Genomic DNA, 26,697 nt, shown 5'->3' with positions numbered 1-26,697 from the left:
GCTGCTTGCAATTAACTCCCTCCTCCAACCCCAACTCCTCCAACTGAACCTGTAATCTGATCTAACTTGTTCTTTCTTTACAGTGTCTTCATTGGAAGCAGTCTCTATGACGTTTTGTTTACAACTCATGTAATTGTGGATTGTAATTATGTATGCTTATAATGGTTGTGTTCTGTAACCCAGGGGGGTTTGTCTTGCTGCTCTCCCCGCTCTGTCCAAGCATGGCTGCATGGACAGAACATAACCATACCGCCAACACTAACTGTATGCAATTATAATTGTCATTAAATATACATGAGGGAAGTGGTCCTGATTGAACTGCATTCTATGAACACTTTGTTCAGTCGAGCTGAAGTGATGTTTGTGTGATTAAAAACCCTGTTTCCAAAAGACTGTTGGAGTGTAAAGACTGTGTTATACTTTCTGTGTGAGCAATCCAGACACGTACACGGACAGCACGGACACAAACTACTTGTATTTATAATACTGAATGTGAATGTGAAGAATATGTTATTACCTACTGTTTTGTAAAGCACTGCAGTACATTGAGGTGTAAGTACTATCTGACACAATTTACACTAAATATGAATAATATCTCACAGTGTAGGAGATCTCAGGATTTTATATCTTGAGTGATGGAGAAACACACACACACACACACACACTCTCACACACTCTCTCACACACACACAAACACACACAAACACACTCTTACTGCAGACACACACACACACACACACACTCTCCACTACTCCATACATATTAATACAGATTGGAAAAATAACACTGAAGCTCAGCTGTGTAATGAATAGTGTCATTAAATAGATTTGCATGGACTTCTACATAAGACATTAAAAATCCTGAGAGTGTAAAGGAGTTTTTGTTTTTCTTTTTGAATGAGGCTTTAAATTATTTATGATATTTTAATTTCTTTTTTGACATTTTAAATCTCAGTCCAGTGATTCATCACACATTGATTTGTTCTTTCTCTTTACTAATGGATTCACAGCTAAACTGATCTGATCTGAGAGAGTGAAGAGTGTGTCATTGTTCTCTACAGGTTGAGAGATTGTGACGTCACAGATGAAGGTTGTTCTGCTCTGACTTCAGCTCTGAGATCAAACCCCTCACACCTGAGAGAACTGGATCTGACTTGGAATACAATAAGAGATTTGGCAGTGAAGCGTCTCTGTGCTGGACTGGAGGATCCTCGCTGTAAACTGGAGAAACTGTGGTAAGATTATATATGACACACTGTAAAATATTTGTGAAGTGAAAAACAAATCAGCCAGAAAACACAATAGTTGTATCAAGATACAGAGATACAGAAAGTAAAACATTGTGTGTCTTTGTTTCTTGTTCATGTGTGGACTTCTGTGTTCATGTTAAAGCTGTTTCTGCATTAGCAACACCTTTAAATGGATTCTGTTACACTAAGTGCTAATAGCTCGTCCTGTTAGCAAAGGCTTGACTGTTAGCAGACAAAATTACTAAAGAAAGCAGTCAGATCAGTGAGAGAGTAAGAACAGTGGGCTTTTGAGGAGACTGACCCGAGTACAAATCTGCATTTCTTCTCATTTACTCCAGTGTATATGAGCTCAGAGAGGTGTTTATATTAAAGAAAACATAAGATTTTCAAAACACTGCAATAAAACGTCTAACATGTGTATAATTAAATATACAGTGGGGATCGAAAGTTTGGGCACCCCTTGCAGAATCTTTGAAAATATGAGTAATTTTCAAAAAATAAGAGAGATCATACTAAATGCATGTTATTTTTTATTTAGTACTGTCCTGAGTAAGATATTGTACATAAAAGATATTAACATTTAGTCCACAAGACAAAATAATTGCTGAAATTATTAAAATAACCCCACTCAAAAGTTTGGGAACCCTTGGTTCTTAGTACTGTGTGCTGTTACCTGATGATCCTCGACTGTCTTTCTGTTTTGTGATGGTTGTGCATGAGTCCCTTGTTTGTTCTGAACAGTTAAAGATGTATCTCAAAATCATACAGTCAATGCTGGAAAGGGTTCAAATATGCAAAGATGCTGGAAAACTGAAGAATCTGCAGGAGCTTAAAGATTTTTCTGAAGAACGCTGCTCAGTTTAACTGTTCAGAACAAACAAGGGACTGTACTGTACTGTTTCTGGTTTTGATTCACTGTTAGTGCTGCGCTTGCTTTGAGACGCTTTAATTTGCATTTGGGAACACAACATTCATCATTAGAAACATTTATAAATCTGTTGTTGTTTACAAAGAAGTTTAGTGTCACACAATCCTTCAGAAATCATTCTGATTTTCTGCTCAAGAAACATTTCTGATTATTATCAATGTTAAAAACAGTTTTGCTGCTTAATATTTTTGTGGAATCTATGATACGACTCAAACATTTGTATAAGATTTAAAAAGAGAGAAATTAATAATTGTATTCATCATTCATGAAAGCGACAAAAACTGTGTGAAGGAATTTAAAATGATTTTTATTTAATAAATGCATTTACCAATTTAATTAATATATTGATAAATGCAAATAAATGCTGTTCATTAAACTTTATATTTATCAAAAAATAAAGTGCATCATTTCAACACAAAATATGAAGTAGCAAAATGTTCAACATTGATAATAATCAGAAATGTTTCTTGAGATTAAAATAAATTGTAATGATTTCTAAAAGATCATGTGACACTGAAAACTGGAATAATGATGAAGAACATTCTGATTTGCATCACAGGAATAACATTACATTTTATATTAAAATTTTAAACTTTTTTTGTATTTGTAATAATATTTCACAATATTTATTTTACTTTATTTTGATCAAATAAATTCAGCCTTGATGAGCAGAAGATAGTTTGTAGCTCGGCCACATAAGAGGTATACGTTTATAAAGCTGTTGATTAAATGTTAATGTGATTGTTGATGTGGCACAGCTGTTATTAACCCTCTAAGAGCCAAAGTCGCAAAATTGCAACAAGATGTCATCCCATGGGCAAGGCTAGACCCTTTTTAGGGGTGCTTCAGCACCCCAAAAAGGTGCTCAGCACCCCTAAAACTTGGAGTAAGAAATGTTGTTATTCAAAAAATTGTCCATCTTTTACAGGTTAAATAATGTCCGCTGTGGAGGAGCACAGGACCCGGGTGACTTGAAAAAAATGATTTTAGGTCAATGCAACGTTGCAATAAAATAAATAATCTAGTTACAATTACTTGCGCTCAGAAAGTTTGGCGTAACTTGCCTGGAACGGTACAAAGTCGTTAGTAGTGGTATGAAATAGTGATTACGAGCTCAAAAACCTGCCTGGAACGCAGCATCAGAACTATAGCGAATGACTGGGATGAAGAAGAGGTGGCAAGAGCCAACATGTATGATGGCCCTCAGCTGTGTAATTTCGATCGAGCCAGTCGTGAGAGGGCAAATGAGGAATTGCCAAGAACTGATGTCCGTCAAAGCTTATGCATGGTCCGAGGAGAATGAGTGGAGAGTTGCTATCATTTAGCATCGCAGCAATGAGCACTGGAGCTAGTTTACAAATAGCATTACGCAATAACGACACACACACACACACACACACACACACACACACATATATATATATATATATATATATATATATATATATATATATATATATATATATACTTTTATTTATTTATTACTGTCATTGAATAGCACCGAGAGAAAAATCAATGTTTTCTTTATATCTAGTGGCAGTGATCATGACGTTAGTTCAGAGAAATACCGGTAACCTTTGTCATAGTGTCGTAGAACTGGTAAATTTTGTCTGTCATCTAGAAATAAAAGGCATCACGCTAGCTATATGGACGTTTCTAAGCGTTTATCTCGTCCTCCGGTGAAAATGTTGTTGCAAACGTAGCCGTGTGTCTGTCGCTGTGTTTGACAGGAGCTTGTGTGGGTGCCGTCCCATGTAAACTGCGTTAAGCTTGTGCTGTAGGGAAGCGAGTGCGTCTATCTATCTATCTATCTATCTATCTATCTATATATATATATATATATATATATATATATATATTTATATGTATTTATCTATAATCTGCGTTCTGCGCTATCTGAATACTCTCGTCTCTCTAGTCACTCTCAATGCTCTCAAGGCGGCTTTGGTAAATTCGCTCCCCAACGTGACGTGATGCAATGCATTGTGGGGGAAAGGAGACCGCTGTAAGATAGTACCTATTTTTTCGTATTATATTCCGTTTTGTGATACCCAACAACATAAAATCGATGGATAACAGTTTAAATGTTTATTACCAACAAGCAAATTGCAGATATTCGTTAAAAAATTAACCTTGCAACACGGCCTTTAACTGCTAGAGCGTGAAACAAAAATAGTAGCGCGACAAATAAACTGACTACCCGTGTAGTGCGTACGTGTATCTCTGTTGTTAAAGTTTATCGTTAATTTGATACTCATTTTAACAATCGGGAGTCATGTAAACATGATTTACAGAAGATGAATTACATTTTGTTGTCCAAGTACCTGTTACTTTGTTCAATGACAATAAAGTTGAATCATTATCTAACCAATCTGATGACTATTGATACAAAAGGAGGCACATGTAGTTAACGGTCAGGAAAACAGCTGAGTGAAGAAAGTTTTGTGTTTGTTACCGGGAGCTGTCTGTGTGAACTCTCAAAATTAAGCTGTTGTTCTGAAAAGGTTAAAAATAATTTAAATCTGGATTTTGGAGTTAGTTGAATCATTGTTAAAATGATCAAGTTATTTTTCAATAGACATATTTTTTGTTTTTGTGTGAAAAGAGGGTGGGTGGTGGCAGTGGGGCTCATTGGGTGCTCAGCACCCCTAAAGCTCTGACCCTAGAATCGCCCCTGCGTCATCCTTAATAAAATAGACTGTAGTTCCTTATATGGTGTAATATCTCATTTGTATTCCCTTCCAATAGATGGCAGACACGTAGTACTTTGATTCTAGACCAACATTATGCATCGTTTCTGTTCAAAGTGTCGAGCTCTCATGTTATTGCTGCGGAAGCAATTCATTTCATAGCGTGAGTGTAAATCGTGAGATTTATGAGAGAAAATCGCCAGATGGCTAATAGAAAGAGGATGTGTTGCAAATGTTGTTCACCGATTCTGACTCTGAAGGGGAATATTTGCTTCTAATGATCGCACGTCTCGCGGTACATCTTTGCAGCGCAATGGTGCAGCCGTGCAAAGCGAGAGTGTTCACGAAGCACAAACAAGCGATCGTTTCGAGCCTTTGCTCAACGGGGGAGCGGGTGGCAGAGGTGAACGTGGTCATAGTGTCCATAGGAGAGCTGTTGCTGATCGCGCACGCTCTAATGCGCGGCCGGCAGACAGTACAGGTGCAGTCAGTGTGGAGAAGGTGCGCTCTGCGCTGTGTCATGCAATGAATGAGAGGAACCATACTCTCAACAACTACGAACTGTGTCACATAGATACCTGATTGGGCAGATAGATGGTCAACTGATCAAAATATAGGTACATGTATTTTACTGTGGCACAGTAATATAGTAATAATCTACTACTTTTCTCGTTGTTAAAAAACAACAACAACAGCAATCAAATACCAAAAAAAAAAAAAAAAAACTTGCAAATAAGTTCAAACATCCATTCAATATCTATTATTTCCTGAATAATACTAATGAACTGATCAAAAACTAAGCTACTGTTCACATGTGTTTTACTACTATATAGTGTAGTGATATAGTAATAATTTAGTACTTTCTCCTGTTTTATTGTTGGCTTCCTCTGTTCTGATCATTTGGAATGAGGATAAAAAAGACATATACACACACAAAAACATGCAAATATGTTCAAACATCAATTCAATATCTAATATTTCCTGAATATTATGAAATTCGAGATAGCCGCCCATGGTGACGTCATAATATGCAAACTAGATTAGTATATTTACACCCCACGTAAACTTTCGATCATGCCAAACATTTTTCTAATTGACAGTAGATCTCTATCTTTAAGCCCTTTCAAGTCACAAGCTTTTGAAATCTTGATGCCAAAATACAACATTTTTTTTCCAAAAAACCCTGGCGCCTTAAGGGTTAACGTTTCTGTGTTTGTATTGCCCCTTTGAGAACTGTGGACTCTGATTCTTCTCGCGAGAGTTCGCTCGTGATGCGGGAATCCCTGTGACGTCAATGTGCTCACTTTAGGATTTAGCGATCGATCGCCTGATCCTTATTACCTGCTGTATTTACCTGTGACTTTGAGTTGCTTCCTCGTGGAAATAACCTGACGCCATTGGATTATTTTACTGAGGACTTCGTCACAGGACAGCGCTGTTCTCAACATGCTCCCGGACTCCAAATATTGCACCGGTGAGACCGAACCGAACACACACACACACAAACAAACACACACACACGTTTGTTTTTGTGAAAACTGGGGACATCCCATAGGCGTAATGGTTTTTATAATGTAGAAACTGTATATTCTTTCGCCCTTCACCAACCCTACCCCTAACCCTCACAGGAAACTTTGTGCATTTTTACTTTCTCAAAAAAACTAATTCTGTATGATTTATAAGCGTTTTTAAAAATGGGGACATGGGTTATGTCCTCATAAGTCACCCTCTCCTTGTAATACCTGTGTCATACCCATGTCATTATACAAAGTTGTGTCCTGATATGTCACAAAAACATGCCCACACACACACACACACACACACACACACAGAGACCCTCCATGAGAACGAGTGTAAGCAAGTTCACGAAAGGTTGGTATCTGGTGATCACCTTTACACAATCACACATTAAAAAGTGGTATAAAAACATTTTTAATTCTGAATATCATTTTGTCAGTGTGTTAATGTCGACCCGAGAAGCCCCATTGGACTTCCAAGGACATTACTCACTCACCCTCATATATTTATTGTATATATTGTGTATATCTAGTATTTTTTTCTCTTCTGTCTTCTTGTATAATACACGCTGGGTTGTCTTTCATTCTTTATCATTCTTTATTGCGGTGGTTATTTATAGTTCCTTCATTCCTTCAAACCCCACTATTAAGAGGTAACTGAAAAGTTTATTTGTGTAGTCAGCTTATTTTAGGCCGAGCGTTACAAGCAGTGTTGTGCAAATTACTTCCAAACTGTAATACATTATAGATTACTTGTTACTGTCATTTAAAAGTAATTCCTTCCGTTACAATATTACTGTCTCAGAATTGTAATGCGTTACATTACTCCAGTATTACTTTTGAGTTACTTTCACCAAAATAACTACAGAAATAGAAGTTAACATTCTGAAATGTCACAATGTACTGCAGAGTATTTTACCTCCAGTAGAGGAGTAGCATAATGACTGTGGGCGATCCAGACTACTAACAATAGAACTTATAATCGACAAAGTGAAGGATCAAGACAACACAAGACAGGATAACAGCCAGAATCACAAACGATCCAAGTCTGTTACAAGTATGGTGGAGGTAAAGAGATTATCTGGCAATATCTGTGAATTGCTTGGGTCTATTCATATTAGACACAACAGGACTATATGTAAACTCTAATGCCATATACAATTGTAAAATGTCAAGATGCGCACACATCCATCTCGTGAATGTACAGTCTTCTGCTGTCTTCACTCATTAGCCTCTTTTCCACTGTCCGGTGTGAGCCGAGGCTAACAGCGAGCCGGACGGAGCTAATAGCCTCGGACCTCGAGCACAGAGGACGAGATCATTCTGTGTCATGACAGTATCCTCACACACTCCTGTTAACCCCGTCCTAAACACACCTTCACTGGACTACGTCACACAATACAGAGTTACACCAGCGAGAGAGAGATGAATGAAAAAACATCACTAAACAAATATATCAGAAGCTGACGTTTAGTCTTTATTTCCAAATGTGGACACCACACGCAGCTATTGACTGACCACAAACAGGAAATGGAACTAATTTGCTGCATCTTTGATTCGTTAATGTCCTGCTGTTTTTTCTTTTCTTTGAACAATTCAATTTTGGGCTAAAAGTGTGTTGTAAAGCATTACTGAACAAGTACCGAGTAAAATATTACTGAAAATTGATTGGTAATGCCTTACACTACTGTGTTACAGCTAAAAGTAATATGTTGCCCAACACTGGTTACAAGTCATTTCAAAATCATTAACAATTGTAATGTTTCCAATAACATAACTGTATTTGGTTAAAAATCCTGACAGAGTAATAAAGAATTTTCATATTATTTTTGAATGAGGCTTTAAATTATTTATGATCATGTTTTTTGTTTTCTTTGACATTTTAAATCTCAGTCCAGTGATGCATCACACATTGATTTGTTCTTTCTCTTTACTAATGGATTCACAGCTAAACTGATCTGATCTGAGAGAGTGAAGAGTGTGTCATTGTTCTCTACAGGTTGATTGATTGTGGCGTCACAGATGAAGGTTGTTCTGCTCTGACTTCAGCTCTGAGATCAAACCCCTCACACCTGAGAGAACTGGATCTGTCTGTGAATAAAATAAGAGATTCAGGAGTGAAGTGTCTCTGTGCTGGACTGGAGGATCCTCACTGTAAACTGGAGAAACTGGGGTAAGATTATATATGACACACTGTAAAATATTTGTGAAGTGAAAAACAAATCACCCAGAAAGCCAGAAAACACAATAGTTGTATCAAGATACAGAGATACAGAAAGTTAAACATTGTGTGTCTTTGTTTCTTGTTCATGTGTGGACTTCTGTGTTCATGTTAAAGCTGTTTCTGCATTAGCAACACCTTTAAATGGATTCTGTTACACTAAGTGCTAATAGCTCGTCTTGTTAGCAAAGGATTGACTGTTAGCAGACAAAATTGCTAAAGAAAGCAGTCAGATCAGTGAGAGAGTAAGAACAGTGGGCTTTTGAGGAGACCGACCCGAGGACAAATCTGCATTTCTTCTCATTTACTCCAGTGTATATGAGCTCAGAGAGGTGTTTATATTAAAGAAAACATAAGATTTTCAAAACATTGAAATAAAACGTCTAACATGTGTATAATTAAATATAGATGTGTTGTCCTCACGTTGATCAGATGTTCTGGAGAATCAATCACATGCAGCTCATATTGTTCCCAAACTCAGAAGCGTGAGTCTCTTCCTGCAGCTTCAAGAACAGCTTTACTGATCAGCAGCTTCAGTGTGATTAGGAGCAGGTGTAGGGGGCTTTAGGAAGAGACACAAGGAAGGACACTAGAAGACACCATCTGTTTATAATCAACACAATCAGAGAAAGAATATGTTATTACCTACTGTTTTGTAAAGCACTGCAGTACATTGAGGTGTGAGTACTATCTGCAAGTATGAATAATATCTCTCAGCAGTGATGGAGTACCCTGGACTCGGACTCGGACTCCATTCTCTGGACTCGTGACTCGACTTGGACTCGTGGACTGATGACTCGTACTTGGACTCGGACTCGAGGATATATAAAATCGGAAGCATTCATCATAAGCATTCATCACGTTGTTTTTGACTAAAAATGTTATAAAAAATGTTTCGTGCCCAAGACCGGCCGCGATCTATTCTTTTCCCTCACAGACACTGCTACCGCTCGCTGTCTTTGCTTGACAACACACTCACCGACGTCACTCACTTTAATTTTTTTCCAAAGCGCTCGGGCACTTGCGGGAAAGGATGAAGCTGATTGGTTAGTTCTTGTCACATGACCCGCGGTGCACTTGCGGCATTCTGAAAAGTTGAGATGTTTTTAACTCGTTGCGTTGTGGACGCGCCTGGATGCTGCCGTTATGAGCGCACATACGCTTCCATTATGAACGTGCATACCGCGCGCCTACAGTACATTGGAAATAACGAACTTGAGCGTGCAAAAGACGCGATATTTGAACGGCCCTTATCGTTACACATCGCTTTCTGACCAGGTGCGTGCTGTCACACACACACACACACATTCACTTGAACACATACAAACGCACTCACGCTAGATCGGTCACTCACACACAAACGCTCTCTCGCTCTCTCTCTCTCTCTCTCTCTCACACACACACACACACACTCACACTCTGTCTCTCTCTCTCTCACACACTCATTGTAATATGCACGTTTCTTTTTTTTTCGCCGAGTGTATTTCTGTAATACAGTGTTAAAGGATTAGTTCACACACACACAAAAAAAATCCTAATCATTTACTCCTCCTAATGCCATCCAGGATATCCATGGCGTTTTTTCTTAAATTACGTATTTTAAGGAAAACATTTCAGAGTGTTTCCTTCATATAATGGACTTCAATGCCTACCAACTCAGTTGCTATTGTTTCCTCAAAAGAAATAAAAAAAATAATAATAATAATCCAATATTGGACTCGAGACTCGGCTCGGACTCGAACTCTGGTAATGGTGACTCGACTTGGACTCGACTCGGACTCTTCTTTGGTGACTCGGACTTGGACTTGGACTCGGACTCGAACACTGAGACTCGAGACTCGACTTGGACTCGACAGTTGGTGACTCGACTACAACACTGTCTCACAGTGTAGGAGATCTCAGGTTCTGATATCCTTGAGTGATGGAGAAACACACACACGCACACGCACACACACACACACACACACCACTACTCTGTACATATAAATACAGATCAATATAAAGCTCAGCTGTGTAATGAATAGCGTGATTTAACATAAGAGACCATTTGCAGGGATGTGATTTTCGTGTCAGAGTTTATAAAGACTGTAGTGTGACGCGCTCCATGTCTGCTGTTACTGTACTGTTTCTGGTTCTGATTCACTGTTAGTGCTGCGCTTGGTTTGAGACGCTTTAATTTGCATTTGGGAACACAACATTCTTCATTAGAAACATTTATAAATCTGTTGTTGTTTACAAAGAAGTTTAGTGTCACACAATCCTTCAGAAATCATTCTGATTTACTGCTCAAAAAACATTTCTGATTATTATCAATGTTAAAAACAGTTTTGCTGCTTAATATTTTTGTGGAATCTATGATACGACTCAAACATTTGTATAAGATTTAAAAAAAGAGAGAAATTAAAAATTTTATTTATCATTCATGAAAGCCACAAAAACTGTGTGAAGGAATTTAAAATGATTTTTATTTAATAAATGCATTTACCAATTTAATTAATATATTGATAAATGCAAATAAATGCTGTTCATTAAACTTTATATTTATCAAAAAATAAAGTGCATAATTTCAACACAAAATATGAAGTAGCAAAATGTTCAACATTGATAATAATCAGAAATGTTTCTTGAGATTAAAATAAATTGTAATGATTTCTAAAAGATCATGTGACACTGAAAACTGGAATAATGATGAAGAACATTCTGATTTGCATCACAGGAATAACATTACATTTTATATTAAAATTTTAAACTTTTTTTGTATTTGTAATAATATTTCACAATATTTATTTTACTTTATTTTGATCAAATAAATTCAGCCTTGATGAGCAGAAGATAGTTTTTAGCTCGGCCACATAAGAGGTATACGTTTATAAAGCTGTTGATTAAATGTTAATGTGATTGTTGATGTTGCACAGCTGTTATTAACCCTCTAAGCGCCAAAGTCGCAAAATTGCGACAAGATGTCATCCTTAATAAAATAGACTGTAGTTCCTTATATGGTGTAATATCTCATTTGTATTCCCTTCCACTAGATGGCAGACACGTAGTACTTTGATTCTAGACCAACATTATGCATTGTTTCTGTTCAAAGTGTCGAGCTCTCATGTTATTGCTGCGGAAGTAATTCATTTCATAGCGTGAGTGTAAATCGTGAGATTTATGAGAGAAAATCGCCAGATGGCTAATACAAAGAGGATGTGTTGCAAATGTTGTTCACCGATTCTGACTCTGAAGGGGAATATTTGCCTTTTGGAAATGACGATCGGCCGTCTAATGATCGCACGTCTCGCGGTACATCTTTGCAGCGCAATGGTGCAGCCGTGCAAAGCGAGAGTGTTCACGAAGCACAAACAAGCGATCGTTTCGAGCCTTTGCTCAACGGGGGAGCGGGTGGCAGAGGTGAACGTGGTCATAGTGTCCATAGGAGAGCTGTTGCTGATCGCGCACGCTCTAATGCGCGGCCGGCAGACAGTACAGGTGCAGTCAGTGTGGAGAAGGTGCGCTCTGCGCTGTGTCATGCAATGAATGAGAGGAACCATACTCTCAACAACTACGAACTGTGTCACATAGATACCTGATTGGGCAGATAGATGGTCAACTGATCAAAAAATAGGCACATGTATTTTACTGTGGCACAGTAATATAGTAATAATCTACTACTTTTCTCGTTTTTTTCCCCTGATCATTTGGAATGAGAATAAAAAGACAAAAAACAACAACAACAGCAATCAAATACAAAAAAAAAAAAAAAACCTTGCAAATAAGTTCTAACATCCATTCAATATCTATTATTTCCTGAATATTACTGATGAACTGATCAAAAAGTAAGCTACTGTTCACATGTGTTTTACTACTATATAGTAGTGATATAGTAATAATTTAGTACTTTCTCCTGTTTTATTGTTGGCTTCCTCTGTTCTGATCATTTGGAATGAGGATAAAAAAGACATATACACACACAAAATCATGCAAATATGTTCAAACATCAATTCAATATCTAATATTTCCTGAATATTGTGAAATTCGAGATAGCCGCCCATGGTGACGTCATAATATGCAAACTAGATTAGTATATTTACACCCCACGTAAACTTTCGATCATGCCAAACATTTTTCTAATTGACAGTAGATCTCTATCTTTAAGCCCTTTCAAGTCACAAGCTTTTGTAATCTTGATGCCAAAATACAACATTTTTTTCCAAAAAACCCTGGCGCCTTAAGGGTTAACGTTTCTGTGTTTGTATTGCCCCTTTGAGAACTGTGGACTCTGTTTCTTCTCGCGAGAGTTCGCTCGTGATGCGGGAATCCCTGTGACGTCAATGTGCTCACTTTAGGATTTAGCGATCGATCGCCTGATCATTATTACCTGCTGTATTTACCTGTGACTTTGAGTTGCTTCCTCGTGGAAATAACCTGACGCCATTGGATTATTTTACTGAGGACTTCGTCACAGGACAGCGCTGTTCTCAACGTGCTCCCGGACTCCAAATATTGCACCGGTGAGACCGAACCGAACACACACACACACACACACACACACACACACACACACACACACAGACCCTCCATGAGAACGAGTGTAAGCAAGTTCACGAAAGGTTGGTATCTGGTGATCACCTTTACACAATCACACATTAAAAAGTGGTATAAAAACATTTTTAATTCTGAATATAATTTTGTCAGTGTGTTAATGTTGACCCGAGAAGCCCCATTGGACTTCCAAGGACATTACTCACTCACCCTCATATATTTATTGTATATATTGTGTATATCTAGTATTTTTTTCTCTTCTGTCTTCTTGTATAATACACGCTGGGTTGTCTTTCATTCTTTATCATTCTTTATTGCGGTGGTTATTTATAGTTCCTTCATTCCTTCAAACCCCACTATTAAGAGGTAACTGAAAAGTTTATTTGTGTAGTCAGCTTATTTTAGGCCGAGCGTTACAAGCAGTGTTGAGCAAATTACTTCCAAACTGTAAAACATTATAGATTACTTGTTACTGTCATTTAAAAGTAATTCCTTCCATTACAATATTACTGTCTCAGAATTGTAATGCGTTACATTACTCCAGTATTAGTTTTGAGTAACTTTCACCAGAATAACTACAGAAATAGAAGTTAACAATCTGAAATGTCAAAATGTACTGCAGAGTATTTTACCTCCAGTAGAGGAGTAGCATAATGACTGTGGGCGATCCAGACTACTAACAATAGAACTTATAATCGACAAAGTGAAGGATCAAGACAACACAAGACCGGATAACAGCCAGAATCACAAACGATCCAAGTCTGTTACAAGTATGGTAGAGGTAAAGAGATTATCTGGCAATATCTGTGAATTGCTTGGGTCTGTTCATATTAGACACAACAGGACTATATGTAAACTCTAATGCCATATACAATTGTAAAATGTCAAGATGCGCACACATCCATCTCGTGAATGTACAGTCTTCTGCTGTCTTCACTCATTAGCCTCTTTTCCACTGTCCAGTGTGAGCCGAGGCTAACAGCGAGCCGGACGGAGCTAATAGCCTCGGACCTCGAGCACAGAGGACGAGATCATTCTGTGTCATGACAGTATCCTCACACACTCCTGTAAACCCCGTCCTAAACACACCTTCACCGGACTACGTCACACAATACAGAGTTACACCAGCGAGAGAGAGATGAATGAAAAAACATCACTAAACAAATATATCAGAAGCTGACGTTTAGTCTTTATTTCCAAACGTGGACACCACACGCAGCTATTGACTGACCACAAACAGGAAATGGAACTAATTTACTGAATCTTTGATTCATTCATGTCCTGCGCTTTTGCTGTTTCATTCTTTTCTATTTTCTTTGATCAATTAAATTTTGGGCTTAAAGTGTGTTGTAAAGCGTTACTGAACAAGTACGGAGTAAAATATTACTGAAAATGTATTAATAATGCCTTTCACTTCTGTGTTACAGCTAAAAGTAATATGTTACTGTAATCTGTTACTCCCAACACTGGTTACAAGTTATTTCAAAATTATTAATAATTGTAATGTTCTGACTAGAACCAGAAAATCTGAGCATATCACACCAGTCCTCAGGTCCTTACACTGGCTTCCAGTTACATTTAGGATTGATTTTAAAGTACTTTTACTCGTATATAAGTCACTAAATGACCTAGGACCGAAATATATTGCAGATATGCTCACTGAATATAAGCCTAACAGAGCACTCAGATCACTAGGATCGAGTCAGTTAGAAATACCAAGGGTTCACACAAAACAAGGGGAGTCCTCCTTTAGTTACTATGCTGCCCGCAGTTGGAATCAGCTTCCAGAAGAGATCAGATGTGCTAAAACACTAGTCACATTTAAATATAGACTTAAAACTCATCTGTTTAGCTGTGCATTTATTGAATGAGCACTGTGCAATGTCCGAACTGATTGCACTATATTTTCACTGTTTTTTTTATTTATTTTATTTTATGTAAATTCATTTTCAAACTGTTTTAAATTCATTTTAAATAAGTAAATTTTTTAATCATTTTAAAAGTTTTAAAATTGCTTGTTTTACTCTTGTTATTATTTTTCTTCATTATCGTTTTACTTTCTTTTATGTAAAGCACTTTGAATTACTATTGTGTACGAAATGTGCTATATATATAAACCTGCCTTGCCTAATGTTTCCAATCACATGCCTGTATTTGGTTAAAAATCCTGACAGTAAAATAAATAATTTTTATTTTTGAATGATGCTTTAAATTATTTATGATCATGTTTTTTTTTAATGTTTTAAATGTCAGTCCATTGATGTATCACACATTGATTTGTTCTTTCTCTTTACTAATGGATTCACAGCTAATCAGATCTGAGAGAGTGAAGAGTGTGTCATTGTTCTCTACAGGTTGAGAGATTGTGACGTCACAGATGAAGGTTGTTCTGCTCTGGCTTCAGCTCTGAGATCAAACCCCTCACACCTGAGAGAACTGGATCTGTCTGGGAATAAAATAAGAGATTCAGGAGTGAAGTGTCTCTGTGCTGGACTGGAGGATCCTCGCTGTAAACTGGAGAAACTGTGGTAAGATTATAAAGATTATATATTGCTGGGTGACAGGGCCTTTAATTGGAGTAAATAATCATAGATATTACTGAATTCATTACAAATATAACAAACTTAATAATGTATTTGTGTCACATAGAAATGCACTTGACAGTAAAGCATTGATTTTGAGCTAGAATGCAGGAAATCTATTGATAAATAAATTCTGTCATCATTTCCTCACCCTCATGTCGATCCAAACCTGTGTGACTTAGTTTCTTCTGTAGAACACAACAGATATTTTGTAGAACGTGACCAAACCATTTTGATTACCCTTGATTTCTGTATGGACAAAAATTTCTTGAATTCCTGAAATTATCTTCTTTTATGTTCCACAGAAGAAAGAAATTCATACAGGTTTGAAATGACATGATTTCGAGAAAATGACAATTTTCATTTTTGGATGAACTGTCCTTTAAGAACTTATTTACTGGTAATATTTAATATTTAAATATGCTAATAACAGTAACATTTATAATAAATATATCTCTATTGTACAGTGTTAATAACTGCAAGTTAAATTACTATGATGATGAATTAACAAGTCTATGTTTTGTCATTAACATTTGTCAAGTTTAGATTGTGGTGTGTGTTTTCAGCCAGCATCACTACAGAAGCTTTAATGTTCTCATATCTCACGACTGTAAAACACAATTCTGTGTCACATCTGAATGGATCAAGACACTTGTGTTGTTGATGACTTTACTCCTGGTGACCAGTACATCCCTGTCTGTGGGTTACAAGTCAGACTCTCTGACCATTAGACCACGACTGCCCCATATGCAAAGCTGCCAACTCTCACACATTCAGGGTGAGACTCACACAATTGACCCAATTCTCACGCTCTCACACCCCCATATTCTCACGCAGACTCTTGCAGCAGTGAGGTGAAAAAAATGTGCCTTATGATCTCGCAAAGCAATGCGCAGAGAGACCAGACAGACAGTGAAGTGAGTGTTTTGTGACAATTGTGAGGGAAATACACAATTTATTCCCGTAAGTCAGCCGTTCTCCCTCCCATCCACGGCACCACTGTATAAACTCTGGCCAGCCCTAGGATGGTTTGCGGTGGGCACTATTAATTTAAATGCAGAATGTAAATTCACAATAGTTTAAGTGAAAAAAAAGCCACCAAGAAAGATTTGCAGATATTTGCTCCACCAGAGTAGCTGCCCTTTGCCATCCCCCATCCAATCAAAACACAGAGTGTGCGCATACATCACGTGATGGTCTAGACTAGTGCGCATACGCATTTATAATGTGTTCTTTCACTGGAAATTTAGAATTATACAATTTTTTTTCAAGAAATGGGGCAGAAAATGTATAGATCTATATAATTTATATAAGTTCAAATGGTTACTATCGCATGAAGAGTGGCATTTTTCTCCAAAAGTCAGCATATAATTACAGTTTTGATATTGATTTTATACAACAGTTCAATAAACAAGAAGTTAATATCAAGAGACTTATGTTTTAGACAACATATTCCCTGTTTTTGCTCTGTTTCTAAAAACAAAAATCATTCCAAACACAGTCACCTTTCAATCAATCAATCACCTTTATTTATATAGTGCTTTAAACAAAATACATTGCGCCAAAGCACTGAACAACATTCATTTGGAAAACAGTGTCTCAATAATGCAAAATGATAGTTAAAGGCAGTTCATCATTGAATTCAGTGATGTCATCTCTGTTCAGTTGAAATAGTGTCTGTTTTAATTTGCAATCAAGTCAATGATATCGCTGTAGATGAAGTGACCCCAACTAAGCAAGCCAGAGGCGACAGCGGCAAGGAACCGAAACTCCATCGGTGACAGAATGGAGAAAAAAACCTTGGGAGAAACCAGGCTCAGTTGGGGGGCCAGTTCTCCTCTGACCAGACGGAACCAGTAGTTCAATTCCAGGCTGCAGCAAAGTCAGATTGTGCAGAAGAATCATCTGTTTCCTGTGGTCTTGTCCTGGTGCTCCTCTGAGACAAGGTCTTTACAGGGGATCTGTATCTGGGGCTCTAGTTGTCCTGGTCTCCGCTGTCTTTCAGGGCAGTAGAGGTCCTTTCTAGGTGCTGATCCACCATCTGGTCTGGATACCTACTGGATCCGGGTGACTGCAGTGACCCTCTGATCTGGACACAGACTGGATCTGGTGGCCACGGTGACCTCGGAACAAGAGAGAAACAGACAAATATTAGCGTAGATGCCATTCTTCTAATGATGTAGAAAGTACGGTGTTATGTGAAGTGTTCCGGTTCCAGTTTACCTAATTAATGCAGCCTAAAAATCCTTTAACGGGTTTGGATATTAAAAGCATATTAGTATGTTATGTGTATGACAGGTTAAAGAGATGGGTCTTTAATCTAGATTTAAACTGCAAGAGTGTGTCTGCCTCCCGAACAATGTTAGGTAGGTTATTCCAGAGTTTAGGCGCCAAATAGGAAAAGGATCTGCCGCCCGCAGTTGATTTTGATATTCTAGGTATTATCAAATTGCCTGAGTTTTGAGAACGTAGCGGACGTAGAGGAGTATAATGTAAAAGGAGCTCATTCAAATACTGAGGTGCTAAACCATTCAGGGCTTTATAAGTAATAAGCAATATTTTAAAATCTATACGATGTTTGATAGGGAGCCAGTGCAGTGTGGACAGGACCGGGCTAATATGGTCATACTTCCTGGTTCTAGTAAGAACTCTTGCTGCTGCATTTTGGACTAGCTGTAGTTTGTTTACCAAGCGTGCAGAACAACCACCCAATAAAGCATTACAATAGTCTAACCTTGAAGTCATAAATGCATGGATTAACATTTCTGCATTTGACATTGAGAGCATAGGCCGTAATTTAGATATATTTTTGAGATGGAAAAATGCAGTTTTACAAATGCTAGAAACGTGGCTTTCTAAGGAAAGATTGCGATCAAGTAGCACACCTAGGTTCCTAACTGATGACGAAGAATTGACAGAGCAACCATCAAGTCTTAGACAGTGTTCTAGGTTATTACAAGTAGAGTTTTTAGGCCCTATGATTAACACCTCTGTTTTTTCTGAATTTAGCAGTAAGAAATTACTCGTCATCCAATTTTTTATATCGACTATGCATTCCATTAGTTTTTCAAATTGGTGTGTTTCACCGGGCCGCGAAGAAATATAGAGCTGCGTATCATCAGCATAACAGTGAAAGCTAACACCATGTTTCCTGATGATATCTCCCAAGGGTAACATATAAAGCGTGAAGAGTAGCGGCCCTAGAACTGAGCCTTGGGGTACTCCATACTGCACTTGTGATCGATATAATACATCTTCATTCACTGCTACGAACTGATGGCGGTCATATAAGTACGATTTAAACCATGCTAATGCACTTCCACTGATGCCAACAAAGTGTTCAAGTCTATGCAAAAGAATGTTGTGGTCAATTGTGTCAAAAGCAGCACTAAGATCCAATAAAACTAATAGAGAGATACACCCACGATCAGATGATAAGAGCAGATCATTTGTAACTCTAAGGAGAGCAGTTTCAGTACTATGATACGGTCTAAATCCTGACTGGAAATCCTCACATATACCATTTTTCTCTAAGAAGGAATATAATTGTGAGGATACCACCTTTTCTAGTATCTTGGACAGAAAAGGGAGATTCGAGATTGGTCTATAATTAACTAGTTCTCTGGGGTCAAGTTGTGGCTTTTTTATGAGAGGCTTAATAACAGCCAGTTTGAAGGTTTTGGGGACATATCCTAATGACAATGAGGAATTAATAATAGTCAGAAGAGGACCTATGACTTCTGGAAGCACCTCTTTTAAGAGCTTAGATGGTATAGGGTCTAACATACATGTTGTAAGTTTAGATGATTTAACAAGTTTATACAATTCTTCCTCTCCTATAGTAGAGAATGAGTGGAACTGTTCCTCAGGGGGTCTATAGTGCACTGTCTGATGCGAAACTGTAGCTGACGGCTGAATGGTTGCAATTTTATCTCTAATAGTATCGATTTTAGAAGTAAATTAGTTCATAAAGTCATTACTGCTGTGGTGTTGGGAAATGTCAACACTTGTTGAGGCTTTATTTTTCGTTAATTTAGCCACTGTATTGAATAAATACCTGGGGTTATGTTTGTTTTCTTCTAAAAGAGAAGAAAAGTAATCAGATCTAGCAGTTTTTAATGCTTTTCTGTAGGATATGCTACTTTCCCGCCAAGCAATACGAAATACCTCTAGTTTTGTTTTCCTCCAGCTGCGCTCCATTTTTCGGGCTGCTCTCTTTAGGGTGCGAGTATGCTCATTATACCATGGTGTCAAACGGTTTTCCTTAACCTTTCTTAAGCGTAAAGGAGCAACTGTATTTAAAGTGCTAGAAAAGAGAGAGTCCATAGTTTCTGTTACATAATCAAGTTGTTCTGAGGTTTTGGATATGCTAAGGAATTCGGATACATCAGGAAGATAACTTAAAAAGCAGTCTTTTGTGGTAGAAGTGATGGTTCTTCGATACTTGTAACAAGAAGTAGAATTTACAATTTTGGCTATATGAAGTTTACACAGAACTAAATAATGATCTGAGATATCATCACTTGGCTGAATAATTTCAACACTATCAACATCAATTCCATGTGACAGTATTAAATCTAGAGTATGATTTCGACAATGAGTAGGTCCTGAAACGTGTTGTCTAACACCAATAGAGTTCAGAATGTCTATAAATGCTGATCCCAATACATCTTTTTCAGCACTGTTTTGCGTCTCTGAGCAACATGACAGTGATTCATTCCTGAATGAATCAACAGTTTAAATGATTCGGTTCAAAACACAATGACTCACTTATTAACAGTGACTCGCTGCCACCTACTGGCGGTTTTAATTTCACATTTAAGGTACCTTTTCATTTTTTTAACTATTTTAAAAATCAGTTTTCAATGTTTTATGTTTAAAATATCAAAACATTATTTATTCATTTGTAACTGCATGTTAAAGTACTCCATGTCCCTCAGAGCTGGATTAAACAGTGTGTAAAAACATCTAAATGCTCATCTGAACATTTCCTCAATGTAAGTCTGTGGGATTTTGATGATTTTTAATCTTCATTTTTAGGTAAACTGTAAGTCGTAATTAGAGGAGCAAGTGACTGTTTCTCCAGACAGATCTGTGCTTATATCACTATGAAACAATATCTCACATTCAGCTCTGTGTGTCTGTTCAGTCCTGAAGCACATGACAGTTTCAAACAGCAGCATTGAGCATCAACATGCAGAAATCTGATTCTATCAGCAGCAGTTTGTGGCAATGCTTGTCATTATATCTCCTCTCCTGCCCTGAGACCAGAGTCAATAACAAACTACACACACTTCAACTACAATTAACACTGTGTCATTGTTCTCTACAGGTTGATGAGGTGTGACGTCACAGATGAAGGTTGTTCTGCTCTGACTTCAGCTCTGAGATCAAACCCCTCACACCTGAGATACCTGAATCTGTCTAGGAATAATCTACGACTATCAGGAGTGAAGTTACTCTCTGATCTGAAAGATGATCCACGTTATAAACTGGAGACATTATTCTACTGTGAGTATATTATTATTTAAATCTTTTAAAATGGCCAAAGTTTAGTAACAGACATATTTGGAGAATATAAGATAATAATTCAGCTCCACTTTAGTTTCTGTTCTTTAAACTGTTTAATTCTGTGATGATCTATGAATATATGAATATGTTCATCTCCTCCAGTGTCTCTGTGTGTAAATGATAAAGAGAGAGTTGTTGATCATTCACTGTTATTAATCTATGATCGTATGTGAGCGGAGTGGAGCGTCAACAATTTCTCCTCCGCGCTCCGATCATTTAATTATCACTCCGCTCCGCTCCACTCCACACTCACTGATATCAGAAACACCGCTCCACCTTCACTCCACGTCTAAAGTATTTCAGTATGTGTGAAATTACACACTTCAACTTCTGTTCATAACCTATATTAAACAATAAATAAAAAAACACAAGGAGAGTTTCAAAGTGGTTTATTGGGACACTAGTGTGCAAACCTTGTTCCTACCACATGACAAATAACATATGTCTGCATTAAAAGGTAGAATTGCTGCTTTTTGCAGTGCAAATTTAGTTTGTGATGAAACGTTTTCTCCAGTTATTTTACCTATGGATCGATTCATTTCTTCTACATATGATTTCTTGTTAAATATTCAGTTATATTACGGGCTGTTGGCATGAATTGTACTCGTGACGGAGCGGTGCTGGAGCGATCTTGGAGCGAGTGAAAACCACGACGCTCCGACTTTTAAAAGATCTGCTCCTCGCTCCAGTCAAAATCACACGCTCCACTCCGCGCTCCGCTCACATACTCTGATTCATATCTCTGACTGTAATATGAATATACTGTGTGTTTCTGAGCTGGATCTGCTGATGTGATGTGACAGCAGTAATGTCTCATACTCATATCTGACTGTCTGTGTGTTTTATTGTAGGACTCTCAGTATTTAGACGTCAGTTCAGTTTCCTCAGGATCAGCTGATGGTGAATAAGAGCCGCTACAGGAATCAGTGATGTGAAGTTAAATGAATGCATGGAAGTGTAATGTGTGGAGCAGTGTTGATGAACAGAAGAAACAAGCTTCAAGGAAACTAAACTAATTCAGCAAAATAAGTTTTTATCCAAAGGACATTAATAAAATAGTTGATATGTTTATACAGCACTGAAAACCAAGAGAATGAATGTGATATTTTCAGTGATGGGCTTATATCCTGAGCTGTACAGATTTAATATAGATCATCATAACTGTGTATCCTGAAATTCAGAAATAGAAAACTTATCACTTGTACATTTTCTTATATTTTAATCAAGTCTAACATTTGAGTGTGTAACCTATGTATGTATGTGTTTATTTTTATTAAAATGTGTGTCATCTCGAGAAGAGGAGCTTCCACTTGATATCATCATGAGAAATGTGTGAATGTGTGAGTTTTTTTTTTTCTTAATGTATTGTGTTTCCTTCAGGAGCCTCAGTGAATGTTTGAATCTTCTGTAATAGTTGTGTTTGAGTCCCTCAGTTGTCTTCAGTGTGAAAAGATGAATCTCAAAATCATACAGTCACTGCTGGAAAGAGTTCAGATATGCAAAAGATGCTGGTAAATTGAAGAATCTGCAGGAGCTAGAGGATTTTTATTATTTTTAAACGTAATCATCTATTATATAAAATATCTTACTCGGGTCTAATAAGGCTGTAAAAAAAAATATATTCTAATTCAAAAATGCTGATGAATTTGAAATGATTATGGGGATTTGTTTCTAATTGTTTAAGCAACGTAATTAATTATATATGGTTAGTAAACATTATTTTAAACATGCACTTTTTTTCAAAGATAGTCGTGTTATTTTATTGCTTTGCAGAAACGTGCATTAGTAATATTTCACTCGATGTGTCTCTTGTGTCCTCGGGAGAGAAGACAAAAGCATCCCTCCAACTGAAATTATGTCTTTTAAATTCCAATATTATTAGAAAATGTATTATATTTAAGTACAAAACTCGAATTAGGTTTTTCAGCTCTAGTGTCTAATACACTGAGTTCCAGTTAATCTCAAAGAGAGTTTCAATGTGGTTTATTATATCTTCATTTTATCAAATTATTATAATCACAACTATTCATTTTACAGTCCTGCTACTAGCATTTTATTCAGACTAATATATATATATATATATATATATATATATATATATATATATATATATTTTTTTTTTTCAAATGGCTGTTGCACATAACATTAATACCAAACTATCTGAATTTTGGATTGTGTAAATTTTTATTATAAACAAGTGTAATTTAACAAAAAAGAATATTATATGGGATTTAAAACAGTTTTGAATTAGATTTAGATTGTTTTGTTTGTTTTTTCACTTTAATATTTAACATTTGAAATTTAACGCAATGGATTTTTAAGGCAAAGTTTTCTAGACATGTATTTTCAAAAAACAGATTTTTTGTTCTGACTTCTTAGACTGCAAATATCCAGTTTTTTAAAATACAGCTTCAATGTAAGTAAGAGATTAATTTGACAGTGTGAACAGCTTCAGTGATTATAATCAGAGTTTTTGAGAGAGCTTGAACTCTTGCTAGACTGAAGTCAATGATAATGTTCTTGACTTTGATGATTGATTCTTTGCTCTCTTTCTGTTCAGTGAAACGCTTATAATTGGCAACTTACAATGTTTTGACTAATTCATGTTAAATACAAAGTCAGTCGTGTTAAATATATTTTATGACATGGTTCATTTGTGGTTACAGAGCTGACGTTAGACCAAACCAAGATTTCATCATAACGGGACAAAGGCAAGACAAGCACAAGAGATGCAATTTAGTTTAATTTATAGCGCCTTTTTTACATCGACCAAAAGCTAAAAAAGAATGCATCTCTGTTTTCTTTTTCTCAAGTCTTACAGACACAATCGACACACTTAAAGAGGCAATAGACCCTTCAGCCGTTTTCAGCCTCTGTGTCACAAGAGAAGACATGTTCTCCCGAGGCCTGACACAGAAGAAGTCCTCTCCGAAGAATCCCCTCAGAGTCTCTTTCATTGGAGATCCTGGGATAGATCGAGCTGCTCTGATGAAACAATTCCTGACCGCTGTGTGTTTGTTCTCAGATGAAGCACCATTGCATTAATTATGCAGTTTTATCAAATGTAGTCATCATCTTCTTTACTAACTTCAGTGCATTTGTTTATTAGTACTGGAAACTTGCTTTTTTCACAGAAATGATGGCCGGAATTGAGGAAAGATTATTTGAGGGAGAGAGCACTGGGAAAAATCTTAAGTATTCAATTACAGACTTTCAGAAGGACAATTTCAGGAAGATTTATTAGCATTACAGCTGGGTAAAAAAAAAAACTGATGTCTCAATTTTAATTGAACCAATCTCATCTTTACAAACTGATTGGTAAATCCCAAGGATGGATCGTCTCTTTACAGCTGATGAATGAACAGAACATTATAGCACATCTCTCATCCATTAAACCACAATAGGCTTTGTGCTTTGTTACTTTTGATAAGAAACAAAGTCTCAGATTTTGAATTCTGTCCATCTTATCTTGAAATGTAACCAATAAATCTGACTGTGGTGCTCTCTATCTAATGCAGTGACGATCACGCAGTGTGTCTCAGGTCAAGTGAAGCGGCAGCATGCAGCACACTTGAAAGATCACGTCTTCCTCTGTTTTTAACACCAGTTATGGGCTACAGCGCCAAATAAACATGAATGAATGCCAAAGGGTCTGTAAACAGATCCAGGACAATTTACTGACATGAATCCTGTCACATGTAATCGCTCAATCAGTGCTTCAGCCGTACTTCAGAGACGTCACAAACAGCTCGTCAACAAGATGTCATGTTTCTCATCAAATCCATATTCAGGGACCATCAACTTGGTATTCAGCTACAAAATTACTTCTGGAGAGGAGCATTTTGATAAATAAATACACCATATTACATTCATTGTAATGTTTAATTAGGGGCCAAGCACCGAAGGTGCGTAGGACCCTATTGTTTTTGTTGGCGTTCTTATTATTAGGGGCCAAGCACCGAAGGTGTGTAGGCACCTATTGTTTTCGTTGGCATTATTAGGGGCCAAGCACCGAAGGTGCGTAGGCACCTATTGTAATTGTTGGCGTTATTATTAGGGGCCAAGCACCGAAGGTGCGAAGGCACCTATTGTGTTTGTTGGCGTTATTAGGGGCCAAGCACCGAAGGTGCGAAGACACCTATTGTGGTTGTTAGCGTTATTATTAGGGGCCAAGCACCGAAGGTGCGAAGGCACCTATTGTGTTTGTTGGCGTTATTAGGGGCCAAGCACCGAAGGTGCGAAGGCACCTATTGTGTTTGTTGGCGTTATTATTAGGGGCCAAGCACCGAAGGTGCGTAGGCACCTATTGTTTCCGTTGGCGTTATTAGGGGCCAAGCACCGAAGGTGCGAGGCACCTATTGTTTCTGTTGGCGTTATTATTATTCTTCTTCCGCCGCAAGTCTATGGCAGCCCATAGAACCGATTGCGGGAAAGTTGTATAATTTGGCACACTGATAGAGGACAGTCCTAACATTAACTATAGCAAATTTCAAGTCTCTAACTCCAACTCTCTAGCGCCACCACTTGTCCAAACTTTCAATGTTTATATGCTAATAACTTTTGAATCGTAAGCCAGAAAATGGAAATTCTTTTTTCCTCTGAATCCTTGGCTCAAGCCAAGTCGAATGAATCCCGAAATTCAAAAATCGCAAGGTTTAGTTTTTTCGCTATTTTCAATTATTCGAAAAACCTACTTTTTCGAACTCGTCCTAGACGGTTAGTCCGATTGCCACGAAAATGTTCTCAGATCATCTTCAGACCAGGCCGGCAAAAAGTTATGGAATTCAAGTTGATTCGTCCAAACGTTTTCGAATGACACGTAAATAAATTTGACGAAAAGCACGCAAAAATACACGTGAGGCTATATCTCGGCAACGGTTTGTCATATTGAGACCAAACTTGGTGTGTGTTATAATAACCCTGACCTGAGACTACCTGCAGTGTTTCGACACAGCGCCACCTAGTGGTCAGGAGATATGAAAAATGCATATTTTGGCTTATAACTTCTGAATGGTTTGGCCAAAAATCACACAACTTGTCTCTTTAGATTCAGTGAGTCATGTCGAGTCGAATGATATCCAATTTTCCTGTGTCGGCCATTTTAGGCGTCGGCCATTTTGAATTATGTTTTAAAATGCTGTATTTTTTGAACGCAACATCGTATCGATTCGCAAATAATTACAAAAATATTCGGCTCCATGCCCTGAAGGTACTCAAAAAGTTTGGTGGCAGCGCCACCTTGTGGCCAATAGTTATAATGAAATATCACATAAATGCTAATAACTTTTAAATAAATTAGACTATTAAAATTAAAATGGTCTCGCTTTATTCTGTGGGTCATGCCGAGAGCATTGATACCAATAATGTGAAAATTGGCTTTACTTCCTGTCCGCCATTTTGCTTAATGTT

At 37.4% G+C, this 26,697-nt stretch overlaps 1 protein-coding gene across 20 annotated transcripts in view; it reads left to right on the top strand.

Annotated features, from left to right (window-relative positions):
* Positions 1 to 22,617, top strand: part of LOC127964884 (NACHT, LRR and PYD domains-containing protein 12-like) — a 1,383,583-nt gene extending 1,360,966 nt beyond the window's left edge. For 15 of the 20 annotated variants that reach the window (XM_052565330.1, XM_052565325.1, XM_052565318.1 and 12 more), the window contains 5 exons: positions 1,061 to 1,234; positions 8,384 to 8,557; positions 15,490 to 15,663; positions 21,050 to 21,228; positions 22,140 to 22,617. In XM_052565330.1, the coding sequence (XP_052421290.1) occupies positions 1,061 to 1,234; positions 8,384 to 8,557; positions 15,490 to 15,663; positions 21,050 to 21,228; positions 22,140 to 22,141 (703 nt within the window). In that variant the 3' untranslated portion in view covers positions 22,142 to 22,617. The remainder of the gene's footprint in view (positions 1 to 1,060; positions 1,235 to 8,383; positions 8,558 to 15,489; positions 15,664 to 21,049; positions 21,229 to 22,139) is intronic. The other 5 variants (XM_052565333.1, XM_052565331.1, XM_052565327.1 and 2 more) reach the window with 4 other exon arrangements.
* Positions 22,618 to 26,697: the final 4,080 nt, after the last annotated feature.

Source organism: Carassius gibelio, chromosome B9, assembly GCF_023724105.1.
Source record: "Carassius gibelio isolate Cgi1373 ecotype wild population from Czech Republic chromosome B9, carGib1.2-hapl.c, whole genome shotgun sequence".
Taxonomy (NCBI): domain Eukaryota; kingdom Metazoa; phylum Chordata; class Actinopteri; order Cypriniformes; family Cyprinidae; genus Carassius; species Carassius gibelio.
The sequence above is the reverse complement of the archived record's forward strand: the minus strand, read 5'-3'. Positions and strand labels throughout refer to the sequence as shown.